Source organism: Myxocyprinus asiaticus, chromosome 8 (genome assembly GCF_019703515.2).
Source record: "Myxocyprinus asiaticus isolate MX2 ecotype Aquarium Trade chromosome 8, UBuf_Myxa_2, whole genome shotgun sequence".
Classification (NCBI taxonomy): domain Eukaryota; kingdom Metazoa; phylum Chordata; class Actinopteri; order Cypriniformes; family Catostomidae; genus Myxocyprinus; species Myxocyprinus asiaticus.
In genome coordinates this window covers 3,928,446-3,947,764 of record NC_059351.1, presented here as the reverse complement: position 1 = coordinate 3,947,764, position 19,319 = coordinate 3,928,446, and the positions used below count along the sequence as shown (strand labels likewise).

The following is a 19,319-nucleotide window of genomic DNA, read 5'->3' as shown; positions in this document are numbered from 1 at the left end:
TGCTTTTAACAATGAATTTCTTTGCTAAAAACAAAACATATCAATAGCTAGTATGATGCAAAATACATCCTTTATAGGTTCTCAGTACTTTGTGTGAATGTGCGGCTTATAAGTATGAAATACATGTAGAATGCGTATAGTATTTCAACAAAGCAGAGAAGGTTAGGGTTATGTTTAGGGGTAGGAGTTGGTGTAGGGTGTTTGTGGGACTCTAAATAAACACAATAAACATGCTGCAGTGATGCCCCTGTACTGTATGGTAGTGTTTAATTAGGGGTGCTAATATCATCGAACACTATTTGTCCTTAGTGCAAAGAGGATGCTTTTTGTCGCTATTTACACTAAGCATCAAAAGTCTCTGCCTTCTATATTTATTTTATACTTATAAGTTGCACATTCACATAGTGTAATGGGAACCTATAAAGAATGTATTTTGCACCTTACTAGCTATTGGTATCTTTTGTTTTTACCTAATAAGTTAATTGTTTGGAAAAAACAAGTGTAAAGGGGCTTTTAGGCAAAGGTAAGAAATCAATGAACAAAGGCCTAATAAATACCTTAAAAGTCAGTAACTAGTCCCTTACAAGTCCAATTATTAGTCATTAATTACTGTCTAATTTCTTATCCCTAAAATAAAGTGTTACCCCTTTATTCTATAACCTCATCTTTCATGCTCCATTTTGTATGTAGGCAAATCGTTGGATACGGTCCAAAGAGACAAAGAATGGTCTAAAGGTGATCAAGCTAACAGACGCAGGTTTCCTCCGAACACTTGAGAATGCCATCCGGCTTGGCATGCCTGTGTTGCTGGAGGAGGTAACCTTTCAATTTACACCCATATTTATCTACCAAATATACTTCCAGTCTCTCATTGTTAAAGAAACAAAACTGATTTAAATACATATGCAACTCATGGAAAAAATTATATTTTATATTTGAGATTTTAAAGTCAGTTGAAATTCGGTGGGGAACTTGGTTGAGCGGATAACAGTGCCAAACTGATCTGATTGGCTTTGAATTGTTTAATTGAGTCTGAAATGATTGATTCATCAGTTCTGACTCTTGCCAGATGTGATTGTCTTGTTTGTTTTGACTACTGACGACTAAGGAAAGTAGTTTACTCTGTCATGTAGTTTTTAGAAACATTTTAAGATTAAAGATATTATTTTAAATGTACCATAAATAGATCTAACTTAGAAATGAAATGGAATGCTCTGAATGACCTTATGAATGCAAAATGAATAAATGACATGCATTTCAATTATTTAAGTAATTGTTTTTCATGTGTGTGTGTGTGTACAGCTAAAAGAAACTCTGGATCCTGCACTGGAGCCCATTCTTCTGAAGCAGACATTTGTGTTGGGTGGCAGAACTTTGATCCGACTGGGAGATTCTGACATTGACTATGATAAAAACTTCCGTTTCTACATGACCACCAAAATGGCCAACCCCCACTACCTCCCAGAGGTGTGTTTGAGAGTGTTTGAGTCTGAGTAGATAACACAGATAACATCATGGAGAGCTGAATGTGAATGTAAACACTGATCAGGGCCCACCTGCCAATAAACAATGCCCTACTGATCATAGCAGACAGGGCACTTGCAGTAGGCAGAGAACACACAGCGAAATATGATTCCCTGTGAAAAAGGGATGTGGTCTTGTAAGCTGCAGCGTTAGAGACAGGACAGGCCTGTCATTTCCACTTAAATAAGAGAGATGAGCTGTGCTGACAGAACGATTTGGACTAAAGAAACATTCTCAGAGACAGACAGCAAATATAGAGCTCATGTGGCAAATCAAAGTGTGCCTCAAGAGAATTTATAGAGAGGACAGTGCCAGCTGGAACATCTCTAGGGGGATACAATGAACAGATAATGTAAATCATTAGTTTCATGCCTGTGAAGGATGCATGCTATCACATGTTTAGTATTGGTGTTTAAACTACATGTCTGTAATAATCATTTGACTTGATTCTTATCTGCATCAGGTTTGCATCAAAGTGACCATCATCAACTTCACAGTTACCAAGTCTGGGCTGGAAGACCAAATCCTCAGGTAATCCAATACAGATGAAGGGTTGCCCTCTGAATTTTCTATTTGCTATTTTGATTCACTGGCTCTGTTCCAAAACATAGTGAGCAACGTTTGCTGTCTACAGCCTACATAGTCAGCTGCCTTGTAAGGCAGCATCCTGACTAAAATAGAACCTCATAAGCAGGCCCAGGCAGAACCTTAAGACTTTTATTTCTGTGCTAATTTTGAGGGGAAATTTGCATAATTCAGCAGAATTTAAATGTAGTTATATGTGTTAAAGTGATAGTTCACCCAAAAATGAAAATACCCTCATGCCATCCCAGATGTGTTCTGCAGAACACAAACGAAGATTTTTAGAAGAATATCTCAGCTCATTAGGTCTATACAACGAATGGTGATCAGACCTTTGTAGCTCCAAAAATCACATAAAGGAAACATAAAAGTAAAGAAAGCAAACATACACGCTTCTGAAGATCCAGATTTAGCCACTGGAGTATTATGGATTACTTCTGTTTCTTTTGTCATTTTTTGAGCCACAAAGTTCTGATCACCGTTCACATGCATTGAATGGACCTACAGAGCTGAAATATTCCTCTAAAAATCTTTGTTTGCGGTCTGCTGAAGAAAGAAATGGTAACACTTTACAATAAGGTTCCATTTGTTAACATTAGTAAATGCTTTAGGTATCATGAACAAACAATTAACAAGATATTTGTTACGTCATTTTTTAATCTTTGTTACTGTTAGTTCATAAAAATGCAATTGCTTATTGTTAGTTCATTTTAGTTCATAGTGCATTAACTAATGTTAACTGAAACTTTTTGGAGTTTACTTTTGAGTCTTACACATTTGGGATGGCATGAGGGTGAGTAAATGATGAGAGAATTTTCATTTTTGGGTGAAGTATCCCTTTAAATGGGGCTAAGAGTAATCTATATTCAAATTAGCCTAAATATTTAATAAACCAACCAACAGGTAAGGGCTGGGGCATGTGTAGAACTTTTGTGAATGAGAGATATTTTATTTCTGTTCATAAATGAACATTTTGGAATGCTCTACAAAGGCAACTCTATGCATCATACCAATCGACTCTTAATCGACTTATTTCAATTTTTTGCTATTAGCATGTAGCTAAGCTAACAGCGCTGTAGTCTACAAAGTATAAAAATACATTTGAGACACAAATATTGGGTAAAATTGTCAATTCTTTTATTAGATTTTAGTCAACATTTCTTGCATTTTGTCCTGAAAATGTATTTCTTTGAATCTACTATACATAAAACTTGTAGCAGAAAAACATCTCAGTGTCCAAAGTAACAAGGTCTATAACATTTACCTTGTAAAGAGCAGCTGGATCAGAGGTTCATCTTGCTAGAACAGCAAGAAGTGATAGAATCACAGCAGTCTATAAGAGTTTTTCTCTTGTATGATACTGTATGTTACATCATAAAAAACATCACCCCCTGTCCCATGCCCATGGACTTTATTATGACTGTATTTTCTTTTCAGGCAGTGTCATAGTGTGCTGTGTGCTGAACGACAAAGGCCTGACCAACTAGCACACTGTTTAAATACAGCTAAATACAAATGTACTCTGTTGAACTATTGAGATGTTGGTATATAGTATTATGAGCGCTCTGTATGGCAGTTGAGTGTTTTTCTCTTTCTTTTAGCTCTAAACACTTTTATAACTAAGATCTTTTAAAAGTTTGGAAGCCTCAAATATTTTGATGTTGATTAACTAGTTATTACTTATCTCTGACCAATGTGCAATGTGTTACATTGTTGTTGTGATTATTTCTGTCTGTACCCAGTGATGTAGTCCGTCTGGAGCGTCCTGACCTGGAGGAGCAGAGGAACCAGCTGATAGTTCGCATCAATACAGACCGGAACCAGCTGAAAGCCATTGAAGACCGAATCCTCAAGCTGCTTTTCACCTCTGAGGGCAACATCCTTGACAACGAAGAGCTTGTACAAACTTTACAAGAGTCCAAGGTCAGTGGTTTGAAATCGGAGGATTAAGAGGAGGGCATAGTTTTGCGTTTTTTACTGATTCAGCTTCCTAGTAAAGAATGATAAGAGACTGGAGAGAAAATTCACTAAACAGTTTTGTGCAATATTTTAGCGAAAAAACTGGATCTTATTTGCTAAACACCCACAATCCAGTTTAACCGAGTGCTAAATGCAGTAATGTAGTACTGCGATACTATGTGTATATAAGTCAAATTGCCTCCTTTTTATGAAAGTTATATTAATTGTGGATTGTACTGTATTCATACAGATATAAGTGCTATTTGCCTGTTGCAATTGACACTGCACTATTTCACCCATGGAAAGCAGGCTGTTAATGCAATTGAATCTAAAAGATATGTTTGTGTACATTTGATAAAGGCAGCAGTTATTCACTAATTAATTATCAAATGAAGGAGAAGAGCTTTACAACTGGACATGTATCTGAACATGTGGTGTAGACTGGCACATTTTCAACATTTTAAAGAGGCGATTCAGGCACCTGGATTGTGGGGTTGGAGTAATGCACTACAGTCCCAGGATCCCATATGATATCAGTCCCAGAAGTATCTCAGATCATGGTGGAAATCTTGTGTGCTTCCAGAGAAGCAAGGAAATCAGACCTTTTGTACATTGTGCCTAGAAGAAGTGCAGTATCTTACATATCTCTTATTTACTTAACATCAAAAAGTTTTTGTTTTAAATTGTTAAAAGTCCTAAGGCTTTTTTAATTATTTTTATTTATTCAATTAGATTTTCAGTGTGGATCAACTTTCTCTCACTTTTTTTTTATCATATACACTTACTGTAGTGCACATTTAAATTCAATAAAATAATGTCTGTACTATCACACAAATTTTGGGCCTTTTTCATGAAATACGTATGAACATAATAAATTGAGCTAAATATGAGCGAGCAGGAAGATAAGAAACACAAATTGCATATCACTGTCTGCTACTCTTCCGCCACCCACAGAGAATAACAAATGAAATATCTGTCCTACAGACAGAAAACAGCTCCATCTCTGTCAGTCCCCTCTGCTACAGCCCCTTGCATCTCTGTAAGACTGACATTGCTCTTCAGTGTAGACTGCTTTACACCTCCTTTTGCATTTTAAGGACCTTTTATAAACCTGCCAGACTTCCGAGTCCTTGCCTTTGTTTCTGTTTTAAATATACCGTAACACTTGAGCTTCATGGACATTAAGCGGATCCGCTTACAATTTATTGTCTCCTGTCTGGCTCAGGTGACATCTCAGGCCATTAAGTCTCGGCTGGAGGAGGCGGAGACGACAGAGGAGATGATCAACACAGCCAGAGAGAAGTATCGCCCTGTTGCCACGCGTGGTTCCATTATGTACTTTGTCATCGCCAGCCTGTCTGAGATTGACCCCATGTACCAGTTCTCACTAAAGTACTTTAAACAGGTAACTTCTATACAGACCATTCATGCTATAATACTGTTTCAGGATGCGTATTATTATAGTAAAACCCAGCTGGATTATACTTGTTTAATTGTATAGCAATTACTAGAATAATTTATTAATTCTATAATTATTTAATGCAACAAATCTCACAGTAATATAAAGATATCCTGCGTGATATTACCTGAAAACCAATATACCAAAATGAAGGCAAAACTAGGTCTCTTAAGCATTTTATAACGACCAAACAAAATAGCTGTCTGTGTTTATTGAGAAGGCAGTATCAAAGCACAGAAGTAACCCCAATAAGCAATCAATGTGCCATCAATAAGCAATAATATAAATACATTTTAATTATTAATTAATTAATTAGTATTTAACCCTGTAAAGCCTGCCATATGAAAGAATTGTCAGAATATTAAATTTTTTTTTTTTTACATTAAACTCTTTTTAGTACCATTAAACAAAATATAAAAAGAAATCGTAAAAAAAATAAATAATGATTTTTATGTATCATATTTGATACATTAGGCTTTAAAATGCTGCTATCCTCCTCAGGCCCAGCAGTTCATTTTTGTATAGGACATTTTTTATTTAAGTTGTTCTTAGACCATACATGGTACAGTGGTAAATCTTGGGGTATTATCAGAGGACTCCATGGGCTTTTCAGAGATACCAAATGTTTGAAAGTTTGGCCATGACAACTTCCTCTTCGTGGTCTATAAATATGGATTGAAGTGTATCACAGTTTAATTCAGCACATCAAATACAATATGAATAATATATATATATATATATATTCAGTAAACAGTTTTTATCATATGTTTTTTATGCACCAAACAATATATTGACATTTAAAAAAGGGAAATTGTAAAACTTTTTTCCTTGGGTCTCATGAACTTATGGTAAGATGACATCATAATAGCTTGTGATGTAAACTAATGAGATATTTATAATGGCAGAGCAGGCTGCATATATGAAAAATAATAATAATATATCTTAAAAAGTGTATATACATTTTTTTTATATATATAAAAAGTATATGTCAGAATTTTCAAAGCTCTGTGATTTTTTATAGTGGGCATTAATGGAATGTAATGGTGGTTGAGAGATATACCTCATAAGCCTATTGTATCATATTTGATACATGTAATTTCAACATGCTTTTTCAATAAAATAATATACAAAATTTAACAAAGCATAAGTTGCTTATATTCAGCAAATACTAATTATAAAATATCAGTAACAATATAATCATTGGCACTTTTACTTTATTAAAATAAGCTGTTATTTATCCCAACATAAGTCATTTTTTTCAGAAGTGCACTGCCATTTTAAATAGATCGATATAAACACTGAAACCACTTCTTTCACAAATAACCACTAGATAGTGCCATAAACATGTGAAACTTACACACCAAATGTTTTTTTGCTTTTCAGCTTGAACAGAGAGTGAGACAGGAGCCTTAAAACGTTGTGTATCATATCACGAGATATTTATCTCTCATTTGTCTGCTCTGTTCAAATGCAAGGCCTGTTTGACACATTATGTTTACAATGTAAATGTAACCCCCCTCCTTATATACATTACATTTCGCAATGTCAAGCTTGTAACAGTTCTCATTGTCCAGAGGTGTAATTTATGCTGAGGATGAGTGGGACATGTCCCTACCACTTTAGCAAAGGCCAATTTTGTTCCCATCACTTTTTGAAAAATCTCAAGGCACTTTAATCTTTAATTGTCAGCAGGAGTTAGTTTGTGTGTGTTATGATGTGGTAATCTTTTGACTTTAAATTACTTTATTCAGTTTAGATTTAGGAAGGGAGTGAAAATACAATACAAATGCTTAGGTAAGGGTGATAGATAAGGCATTTATTGTAATACCCCTGAAGAAATCCCTTGACTCAGGGAATTTTTGTCCCTCATGTTACTTGCCTATCCTGTGCACATTTATGGACTCTCCTCTCCTCTCCTCTCCTCTCCTCTCCTGCAGTTATTCAACAACACTATAGAGTCAGCAGAGAAGCACAGTGATCTAAGCGTTAGACTACAGATCCTTTTGGACCAGACTCTGCTGAGCGCTTACACAAATGTGTCCCGTGGCCTCTTTGAGCAGCACAAGGCCATCTACAGCTTCATGCTGTGCATAGAGATCATGATGCAGAGAGGAGAGATCTCCCAGCAGGAGTGGCAGTACTTTCTGCGAGGGGCTCGAGGCATGGAGAAGGTCAGAGATTACAGTAAACTGCACTTGTGATGAAAGAGAGAAAGAAAGAGAACACTGTGTGTGCATGTGCGTTCGTGTGTGCAAGCATGCGTATGCATGTGTGTGTGTTAAGGCTGGGCCATATGCAAGAAATAAAAAATATTGCAATATCTGATTACATTGTTAACTCCCCCCACCCCCCCCGGAGCCTGTTATGTAAATGTATTACTATGAGATGCAAGTAATAGGCCTCAGTAATACAAAGAAATAGGATTAAAATATTACAGAAAACATGATCAAAACCTGCATCAAGTGGAACTGTGTCCAGGACCCATAAGAGCAATCCTAACAGCCTGTTCTAAATAGAATTCACCAAGTAAAAGTTACCCAACATATTATAACAGTCAGCACATTGTTGACAATTATTAACAGGTAAGCCAAGTCTACGAAAAAAAATGTAAGCGCTGAAATTTGCAGAAATTTTGTGACGTGCATCAGCCTATGATCTACTAGACTAAATATCACATTTACTACTACTACTACTAAATATGACAGCTCTTTGGTTAAGAAAGTTAGCCAGTAACAGTTAAAAATAGCTATAGGATAAAAAAACAAGTCTAAGAGAAACATAAACTTAATATATTGTTGTAAAAAAATTAAATAAAAGATGAACTTGAACTGGCAGGGTAAAAAATAATGTGGAAAAAAATAGGCCTTCAATAGCTATTTACTACTTACTACTAACCATTTTTTCAACATGTCAACATGGTCCAGAAAAAAACAGGACCTGAGGTTCTTAATCCATGAACCCGCTCAACTGGAAAAGAAGTTCCGGGCATGCATAAAGTGACTTGTAAAATGATAGAGGATAAGCATCTGGTCTTCTTGCACCACCACCGAAGTGAAAATATTCCCATACTCTGCTCATCTTGCGAGAGAACATTTTTCTGTGCATGCTGCGATTGAAAGCATGTGTGGTCTTACTGACTAGCTGCCCTCCAAATCTGCCTTTTAATTAAATGTATTTCTTATTATATATATATATATATATATATATATATATATATATATATATATATATATATATATATATATATATATATAACAGTAATTTGAGCATTGTCTCTGTAAAAAATAAAAAAGCAAAACCTATTTGGCAACTTCCCAGCACCATGGTTTGTCATTTCCCGATATTCTCGATTATTGTCTCTCAGTGACTGTCACAACTGGCATCGATGTATTTGTCAGATATCGTTGATAACCGATTACATTGTCCTATCGCCCAGCCCTAGTGTGTGTGTTTTTATTCTATTTCTGTTTCCAAACGTCTGTTTTCACTGACACAGCACTAGAGACACAATCATCCTTCCACAAGCCATGAATGAGATTAAATATATTTTTAGATTGGAGAGCCGTTTTCTATTTTTTTCCCTTTCCTGAGGCACCTGTACTGTCTGTTCACATTAACAAAGCATCTTACTATTGCTCCATGCTGTTATATTGTTTTAATGTGCATTGAAGCAATACATTGCTACATGGCTATTTACAGAATCCAGTTCTTTTGTATTACAGACAAATATGAACTTGCTCTCATAAGTGGTGTTTGCCAAATCTCAGTTGTATCCGAGTCTGAGACCATCAATCCACGCATCTTATCACGTGGCTTGTTGAGCGCGTTACCGTGGACACATAGCGCGTGTGGAGGCTTCACGCTTTTCTCCGCGGCATCCACGCACAACTCACCACGTGCCCCACCGAGAGCAAGAACCACATTATAGCGACCACGAGGAGGTTACCCCATGTGACTCTACCCTCCCTAGCAACTGGGCCAATTTGGTTGCTTAGGAGACCTGGCTGGAGTCACTCAGCACGCTCTGGATTCCAACTCGCGTGGTACCCAGGCCCCCAAATTGGCCGGTTAATCGAGAAGTGTGCTATTACTTTACGAAGAGATCAGACTTCTGATTTGCACCTGGTGGGATATAAAACGGGCAAAAAAGCATAATAGACTTACTTTGAAGGATAGACCTGTGCAATATCTAGGGACCAGACAATCAGAGACATAGAGATGGGCTCTTATTTGGCCCAGTAAGCAACTATCCAAAATGCCCTAACAATAGCATAGCAATGCCCCAGCAACCACCCACAACAAAAACTTTTGCACAAGCAAGCACCACTCATATTCCATTTGAAAATGTACAATTCTAGTTACTGTATACTTGCTGTTTAAAATTAACCCACTTATCTGTAATTTCCCCCCTATCCATGAACTGAGGAGATATCATTGCCTCTAACTAATTATTGTTTTCAGCTTCTGATTTTTTTTTCAGCTGCTCCAAAGTTTTTCAACAACACTTAAATCAAAAATGACTAATGCTTGATCGAAGTTCTTTTTAATTCATGCTGTTTGAATGTTCCCACTGCAGGAATTTCCAGAGAAACCAGAAGTGCCATGGTTGTCTGATTTTGCCTGGGAGACATGTTGCAATCTAGAAGACAGACTGCTGTGCTTTAACGGCATTAAGAAAGAAATTATATCCAAACCTATCACTGTCAAACTGGGTATCATCTTCCTGTTTCACTAGAACATCTTTGGTTCTTACTTTTTTAGAAAAGCATTGATCAAAAAATGGAAATCATAATTCCTATCTTGCTCTCCATCTTTCCCTTCCCCTTTCTCTTGGTCTGCAGGGCAATTGGAGGTAACGTTAAACCCAGAAGAATGGGAGGGGTATGTCACTGCTCTTTCCCCTTACCCAAAGGACACATCCTCTGAGAAACAGCCACAGGTTAGAGGTCACTGGAACCAGCGGCTTGGTGCATTCCAGAAACTCATCCTCATCAAGAGTTTTATGGAGGAAAAGGTAAAGGAATAAAATCGCTGAGATATTAGAATGTTATTACTGTATGTATAAACAAACAGTTGCATTACACTTTTAGTAACAATTACAACTCACATAGTTGCCTACAAAAATTAAGTGCTTTTTTCTTCAGAGGGGTCATATTATGAGAAATCTGATTTACATTGATCTTTAAAATAAAAAGAATTTGTACTATGTAATGTAACTTTAAGAACTGAAAACTGAAATCTCCTTGTCTGCGAGAGCAGCTCATTTCAAAATGTCAGAAACGTGAACACATTAACACGACCACCCACATATACACAATGCCTGTTTGCACATGCTTTCTGCACTGGTTTAGTGCCTAATTCATTAAAGGAATTATGCAGATCAGACAAAATCTGTGCTGAGCGTAATTTGCACGATGCAATTCTGATCTTGCAGGTCGGTTCTGAGCGCTGTATTGCGGATTCATTTTTCAACGAATTACTGTTGCGATGATTGATGGAAAATGTACTCAAACATCTCTTTTAAATAAGATTAAGTTTACCACCAGGTTTTCTTAGGCGGTAGAAGCACATTGTTTATTGCGCCAGGCAAACAGCACAGGGTTTTGTGAATAAAGCACAATTTATAATGAGCCTTACATGGAAAGCGGGCGTTTTTCCACGAATGGCAGTGACTTAATTTTAACGCTCAAGATGTAGCACTGTTTCGGTGCTGATTGTTCCTGTTTAAACTACATCACGATTGCTTGTGAATAAGACAAGTTTTGTGCTGAAATACGCAAAAGTGCCCCAGCTGTTTAGTGAGTTTGCCAGTCAGTATTCAGAGACTTGGCCCACCCAGTCACGGTGAGGTAATAAGAAAGAAGTAGGATAGATGCTATTTTTATTAACATCAGATGAACTAACGAAAAAAGAAAAATGTGTTCGACTCTGCCAAACCTTGTGCTGTTACTTGTAGCATGTAGCACCTGTTGCTCTTCATATCCATCCTAAAGATTCCACTGTTAGAAATGAGTGAATTAAGTGAGTAATGAGTGAGTAATTTTTTTAATCATTCCAGTTAGAGGTGTCACGAAACCATAATTTCAGAAGCCAATACCAGTTAAATTTAGCGAATATTGATATCAATTTCGAAAAAAAGAAAAGAAATACAATGCAAAATCAAACTATTTAAATTATTGGCATAGTCTTCAATGCATGATTGTATGATATAGTACATTAAGACTGATTTGATGCTGTCAGAAAAGCAAGCTTATAATTAGTTTGATTGAGTGTTAATTATACTAAAGTTATGCAGCTTAGAGCAATGAAAGGTTTTCTTTTTTTTTGTCAATGTTTGATTAATAATAATAACATAACAGACAGAAGCAAGCCCTAATGCACGGATCCTGTATTTCAGCACATCTCCGCATTTTATCACATTTTTTTGTCCTACATAATTACATTCACTTAAAGATCAACTGTTTCGAAGTAGAAGTTTTAAAGGCACTGCAGCAAAATGTGTTCTGTTTAATTCTAAGAGCCAGAGGGAGGGTGGTAATAAAAAAAAACTAAACTGACTGTTTTTGTTTAAAAAAAAAAACAAAAAAAAACCTTGACCTGCTCTTCACTCTATACGGTATATTCACAATAACATTCCTAACCTTATTCCTTCCTTTGATATTAAGAAACTGTGATTTGCTTGTCGGTATCTGTGTGACAGTATCTGTTTGATCAAGTGTCATGGAAGTCTACTTGGGTGATAATGTATCATTATCTAGTATACAGATGAATACAGTATTATTGAAATGTATCGTCTCTGATTCTGTGTGTTTCCAGGTTGTGTTTGCAGTGACTGAGTTTGTTATCATTAGTTTGGGACAACAGTTTGTTGAGAATCCCCCAGTCGACCTGGCAACGCTGTACACAGACATGTCTCCATCCACTCCTCTGGTCTTCATTCTCAGCACGGGCTCAGATCCAATGGGAGCGTTCCAGCGGTTCGCCAATGAGAGAGGATATCAGGATCGGTACTGATTCACAGTGATGTGACATCCTGTTTACTCACTCACTTCTCAAGTGTCACTCCCAATGAAGTGTTGCTGTACTGAAACATATCAATAGGCTGTCAACAGAATTTCCTGAATTTATAATTTATAATTATAATGAATATATTCGGTATATGGGTGTTTCTGAAGTTTTACCTATGTGCACCAGAAATTGACATCATTCTCTTCTTCTGTCTGTGTATGGCTGGCTGTCAAATGGCTGTTAAATCAAATGTCATCACCTCAGCTTTTTACTTTATCATTGCCTCCTTTTGTGCATCAACACTCGAGCCCTGATTAAATAAAGGTTTGCATGTATAGAAACGTGCAAACTTGACAGCATGTGCAAAAATGGTCCGAGTTCATCTACTAATGTAGTCTTCTGGTTGCATCTGTCAGATGTGCAAAATAGCCAATTTCCCCAAAATGAATATGCAATTTATAGACATGCCTCCAAATGTGCCAAATAAATGGCGGTGTTGATGCAATTTATGTACAAATCATATCGTATTTCAATGTTTTAAACATAATGGTGAAATATTGCAAAATATTTTAAGTGCCGGTTCTTTCCAGTCCTCGAATCGGGCCGATACGCACTGGTGCGCCGAGCAGGCGTTATTTTAATCCCACGAAATGAGTAGTGAGTGCTGGTTAAGATTAATAAATGCCATATTGAATAAAAATAAATTGAGAGCCGTATTGTAAGTGAGCCCGCATTTGGTGCAAGGACCACATGCAAAAGCGTCCTTTTGGAGGGAGTGTCCAAAATATTTGCATGTGTAGTTATTTGCGCAATTTTAGCAAATCACCCACAAAACGCCCACGACATGCACACATAATCTGATAAATTGCACAAGCAAATTAGTACCCGTGACTTAGGATCTTAGTAAATCCAGGCCTGATTGTATCTAAAATATGTACCTTAATGTTGCTGTATATAACTATTATTTTTTAATCTTTCAACAAATCGTATACCTGAACCTGGCTGCTATTATTGACCACATTTGCTTGCCAATTATGAGAGCAGTTGACTCACGAGCTGTTTAAAGGTAACACTTTACAATAAGGTTCCATTCGTTAACATTAGTTTATGCATTAGGTATCATGAACAAACACTTAACAATATATATATATATATATATATATATATATATATATATATATATATATATATATATATATATATATATATATTTACAGCATTTGTTAGTCTAGATTAATTTTAGTTAATAAAAATACAATTGCTCATATTAGTTCATAGTGCATTAACTAATGTTAACAAATACAACTTTTGATTTTAAAAATGTATTAGTGAAGTTTATGTCTTTTTCCCCGTTGTGAAGTCACAGAGCCAAACACCAGTTACTTGCCAAGTAATAACACATTTTATTAATTCTTTTTAGGTATCAGACATAGGAGAGAAAGCAAAATTTCAACTGGAGAATGGTGTCATAAAGTGGTCTTCTCGTCTGGTCTTTCTCTGAAGATGTTAACTGTCAGGACGTATTTATGTACAACAAAAAGAAAAGAAAATAACTTCTTCTCCATTGTTTAAAATGAGCCCACATTACTTCCCCTCCCTTAATAATTTGAAACACATGTCTCTGAAGCACCCTTCTCAGCAACTTTAAGTCCAAACCATACAAATGTATGCAACTTATATAAGACTTACAAAAAGGACTTATATGGCTTTGACTTACACAAGGCTTTAGGCATGCATATTAGACAACATAATATAAAAGCATAAATGTAATAATGTAATACAAATGATTATAAATACGTATGATAATTAATATCATGTATAAACATGAAAATTTAGTCTACATTAGTATATGTTGAAATTAACATTAACTAATATTAATAAATGCTTAATAAGGATTGTTCACTGTTATTGCATGTTAACTAATGTCGTGAACTAATGTTAAAACATGGAATTTTAGAAGTTGCATTAAGCCAGCCAATCAGATTAGAGCTTACCAAATTGAGACTGTTGCTGGTCCATGGGCATGCTGTCTGAGACTGAGACTAGACTCTAGAGACCTACAAGTATCACTTTATTTCTTTCACCTAGACCTATATCACTTTACTAATAAATTAAAGATAATACTTTTATTTATTTATTTATTTGTAATTATAGCGGGCTTCTTGTATTGCAGGGTCAAATCTATCTCGCTGGGTCAGGGTCAGGGGCCAATAGCTGAAAAGATGATTCTGGAAGCTCTAAAGATCGGCAGCTGGATATTTCTGCAAAACTGTCATCTTGCTGTATCCTGGATGCTGGCAATGGAGGAACTTATTAAATCCTTTATTGAACCTGGTTAGTTTGTATGTGTGAATGAGACTTAAAATACAAATGTGTATTCCTTCTTCCATGCCTAGTCCTTTAAAGCATGATTTAAATGCAGCTCTGTGGCACATCTCTGGATGTTAATACTCTAATTAGTCCATAAAACAAAGATATTATATTATGGACTTGGTGTCAGATTAGTATGACCTGCCAAATTAACCTGTAAATGGAATGACTAGATTGATGAAATAAATATTTTTGTCTGTTTGTTTGCAGATGTGGCTTTCTGTGTGTGGATGGTTCAATTAAAATATTATTGATCACATTTTAGTCAAACTGGACTGTTTTGCACCTGTTTCATGTTGTGGATTGTGTGTGCTGCATTTGTGAATCCATGAATAATACATTTTTCTGTTGCCCTGTCCTGAAAAAACCTTTGATTTTTGCAGACACAGTTATCCATGAAGACTTCAGACTCTTCCTCAGCTCAATGCCTTCCAATGCGTTTCCTGTCACTGTTTTGCAAAACTCTGTTAAGGTAAATCACACACCTAAATACGCGTGTAGTATATAGGATTTTCAGTCACACACTGGCTCATTTGCACAATTGTTTTCTCATAATGTTCTGTGAATGCTCACACACACATCTATGTATCTGTCTGTCTGTCTTTCTGTCTGTCTGTCTATCTGTCTGTCTCCTTTTTCCAATCTCACTTCCTTTTTGCTTCTTTGATTGCTGCGTGGTAGAGAAAATGTGAAGGTGTTTTGTCAAACTCTTCTTTGAATTCATTTGGTTTTTCCATGCCATCAGAAGAAAACATGCGTCAATATAGACTGAAGCCTCACACGTCTGTCAACCTTTTTCCTGAACGCGGAAGTGTTCCACGATTCCACAGTTTTCAATTTCCGGTCTCCAGTGTTTTCACTCGCATCAGCATATATTCTTAGTGGGTAATGTAATGTTTAAGGTATTACATATGTAAAAATTGTCAAGAAACATGCCAATACTTCACATAGTCAAGATGACTGTTTTTTATAGACTGTGCCTCACCTGATTGTGTAGATGACATGAAGCGATGGTCCGTGGTTAGTTATGTGATATCATTAACTATTTTAAGTTGTTATGACAGCCAACAACTACACATGTTCGGAGCCTGAAATTCATTTTTACTCCAAGTAACACTTGGTTGTTGTTCTCCTCTGGATCGCTCCTTTTGGCAGTTTTTACTGGGAGACCAGAAATAGAAAACAGGCAAATAGAATCACCATGGTGCCGCCCATTGGTTGGTCAGGAAAACTGTGGAAGGCATGCAATGTAGACATAAAGTTTCATATGTTGATGGCATGCACATATTTGTACCTTTACTCATTATTCATCAATTCAGCACTGGGATATGTATGCACGTACCATACATGAAATTAATATTTTAATCACACTAACAATGTCACACACTCCTGCAAGAAAAAGATAAGTCTTAATGGGGAAAAACATTAACACCACCGTGCTCAAATGTGCTCAAAATCCCTATAAATAAACTACAGATTAAACCTTCTTACTCACCTACTTACTGCACATTGTGCCTATTGGTATGAAGGGCAGCAACAAAAGTCCACCACTCCTGTCTGTTCTGGGCCAACCATTGTATGGTCCCCCAGGTCTGGTTCATGGCCTTGAACGTGTTTTTACATCTGTCTCTCCTGTGTTTTCTTTCTGATGTCCAGTGAAGGGCAATTCTGGTGATGTCCCCTTGTTCTTTTCTGGCAACATGTCCCAACCACCTATGGTGTCCATATACTTCTGATTGCATCAAGCAAGGAGTTGCTGGTTGCTTATTGTGTTGGGCCAAAAGATGCACTGTATTCTTCGGAGGTTCTTTGTATGGAACGTTGACAGCTAGGATAGGTCTCTTGCTGTCATTCTCCAGCATTCTGAGCCATACAGCAGGTTGGAAAGAACACAGCTCTGATATATTCTGAGCTTTGTTTTGTAGCTATATTGTGCAGACTTCCAGATGTTGTTTAGCATTCTGAATGTATGTCTAGCTTTGCTGAGGCGGCTCCTAATGTCACTGGTCCTCCAGCATCCTAACGGTGAATTCTTCAGTTGTGGGTAGGTCAGCTCCATCAGCTTGTAGTGGTGAGGGGCTTGGGATTTTCAGTGTCATCATCTCTGTTTTTTGTTGGTTGATCTTCAAGACTACTTGTTGTGAGAATGTGTTGCGTGTTGAGATGTTTTCTCCTGCTTATGCTGGTGAGTGTGAGAGAGCAGTGCCAGGTCATCTGCAAAGTCTTTAAAAAGATGTAACCTAAGTCACTGGAAAACAATAGTAGCACATAAGGCCTTAAACAAGAGATGTTTCATTATAATTAATGTGTAGTCACATTGCTGCATTAAAGCATCCAAACTGTTTAGAAATTCTATCTTATTCTAGAAGTTAGTTTTACATTTCTTTCCTGCCTATACTTTAACTCTAGTTGTGTTCTGTTGCTAATATGCATGTGTTGCCAGGGAACTAATAAGCCTACGTTAATGTGATGGTAGGTTACTAATGAGCCGCCAAAGGGTCTTCGTGCCAACGTGAGACGGGCCTTTACTGAGATCAGCAGCGCATTCTTTGAGGAGCACATCCTTGGCAGGAAATGGAGAAAAGTCATCTTTGGAGTGTGTTTCTTCCACGCCATCATTCAGGTCAGGGCTCAAAGATTAAATGTGTAATTTCAGTCTGAAGCACCCTGAGATTATAAAGTTTAAAAATTTAATGGGAATTTTTCCTTGCTATAAACTAAGAGCAGGGACTTGATTGGAACAATAATGAAGTTTTTGTGATATAATAAAACAATTGGATGGAAACTTAGTGTAAATTAGTTGTTGGTGTGAGGTTAACTTTGAGTTTAAGTTTCATGTACAGTATATGTCTGTGATTTTATGTGGGAAACTATAGTTGCAAGACACATTCCTTTGAATGTGGTGGAAAATAAAATTTTCAATTTATGCTATAATGTTACAAAATAAATGGCCAATTTTTCAAGATAATAATAAAATGTAAAAAAAATAAATACAATAAAATGGTTGTTAATATGTGCATTTATTGAAAATCTTGATGTAATTTTGTCCCTAAGCATTTAAAACTGAGAAACAGTACAGTACATTTGATAGCCTTGCTTAAGTGTGTAATTTCCGTGACACTGTCAACACCAAATGGAATTGCAAATGTAATGGCTCTCATTCATGAAACATGAGCATAACTAATATCTGTGTAAATCGTTCTTAAATTCATTCTTACTTAAGTTGTTGCATTAAATTAAATGCAACATTAACATTTTAACTTGTAAACGTATTTTTAAAAAATTGTCCAGCAGAACATTTCATTTTTATACAGTATTTGGTTTTAGAATAGTGATATTCGATTTATTAGAAAAGTAAGGTTGGTTAACTTTACTTGAAGAGACTTGTTCGTTATGTTCTACAATATAAATTACACACAGTCATAATCAGTGGCATCTCAGGCTCATTATTTCTGGTGGGGCACAAACAATCAATTAACATCAGGTATTGGGTTAACCGAAAATTCACTGTCATTTCTCGTTTTTTGAGAAGAATTGTCAGTTATTTCAGTGGAATACCTGTATTAATGAAGCTTCAGATTCAGATTCAAACTTTCTGCTGATATCAGGCACATTGAAAAAGATTCAGTGAACTTGTGCATTCTGTGTACTGTATGTATGTGCTTTTTAAAATGTTCAGATCAGACGGTTATTTCCTTTTAAAGCCACACGTAACCAGCAAAGTTAAAATTTTGTTTTAGTGCAATGGTTGATTGACAGGTAGAACCTTCACCCTAGAACTTCTTTGTTTCACCAGACTCCCGCTTGGTGAGTCAAAAAATCTATCTAAAAATCCAAACATGTTGAGTGTTCCAAACATCAAAAATCCAACCAAAAGTTCAGTTTCAGGCTGCAGATGGAGTAAATGCACATAGCTGCATAGAAAGCTATAGGATGCATCCATGCTCCCTATTTAGTAAATAACCTCCAGTGTGCCGTCTGTCTGCACTGGTCTCAGAACAGTTAATAATGCACCTTATTTTCATCCTAACTCCATATAAAGCCTCTGAAAGCAAAATGTTTTCGATTTTGCATGAATACATTTATGCTCAATGTGAAAATGCATAGTAAATATATAGGAATGCATTTACTAATGTTAATGAATAGAACCGTATTGTACAGTTATATCAAAATAAAACAAAGTGAACTGACCCACAGATGGGTTGATGTTGAAAAAATTCAAAATAACTAACATGTTTTTTTAACTTTTGAGGGAACGTGGTTCTTATTTCCACATATGTGGATTTCACTCGTAGGATACAGGTTATTCCCCCCATTTAACCATTGCTCACGTCTAGCCTTGAACTCACAGCTGATTGGTCCATATTAGCTGCATGTCATTTACGTTGTAGAATGTTCACTTTGACGCATGCTGTGT

The 19,319-nt window shown here is 36.3% G+C and overlaps 1 protein-coding gene across 1 annotated transcript in view; it reads left to right on the top strand.

Moving 5' to 3' along the window:
- The window catches only part of dnah6 (dynein, axonemal, heavy chain 6), a 105,387-nt gene that overhangs the window by 71,090 nt on the left and 14,978 nt on the right, over positions 1 to 19,319 (top strand). Inside the window, exons 57-68 of the mRNA XM_051704715.1 lie at positions 691 to 816; positions 1,303 to 1,467; positions 1,988 to 2,055; positions 3,849 to 4,029; positions 5,291 to 5,470; positions 7,462 to 7,695; positions 10,101 to 10,236; positions 10,366 to 10,538; positions 12,341 to 12,531; positions 14,706 to 14,866; positions 15,286 to 15,374; positions 17,379 to 17,525. Of these exons, the coding sequence (XP_051560675.1) occupies positions 691 to 816; positions 1,303 to 1,467; positions 1,988 to 2,055; positions 3,849 to 4,029; positions 5,291 to 5,470; positions 7,462 to 7,695; positions 10,101 to 10,236; positions 10,366 to 10,538; positions 12,341 to 12,531; positions 14,706 to 14,866; positions 15,286 to 15,374; positions 17,379 to 17,525 (1,851 nt within the window). The remainder of the gene's footprint in view (positions 1 to 690; positions 817 to 1,302; positions 1,468 to 1,987; positions 2,056 to 3,848; positions 4,030 to 5,290; positions 5,471 to 7,461; positions 7,696 to 10,100; positions 10,237 to 10,365; positions 10,539 to 12,340; positions 12,532 to 14,705; positions 14,867 to 15,285; positions 15,375 to 17,378; positions 17,526 to 19,319) is intronic.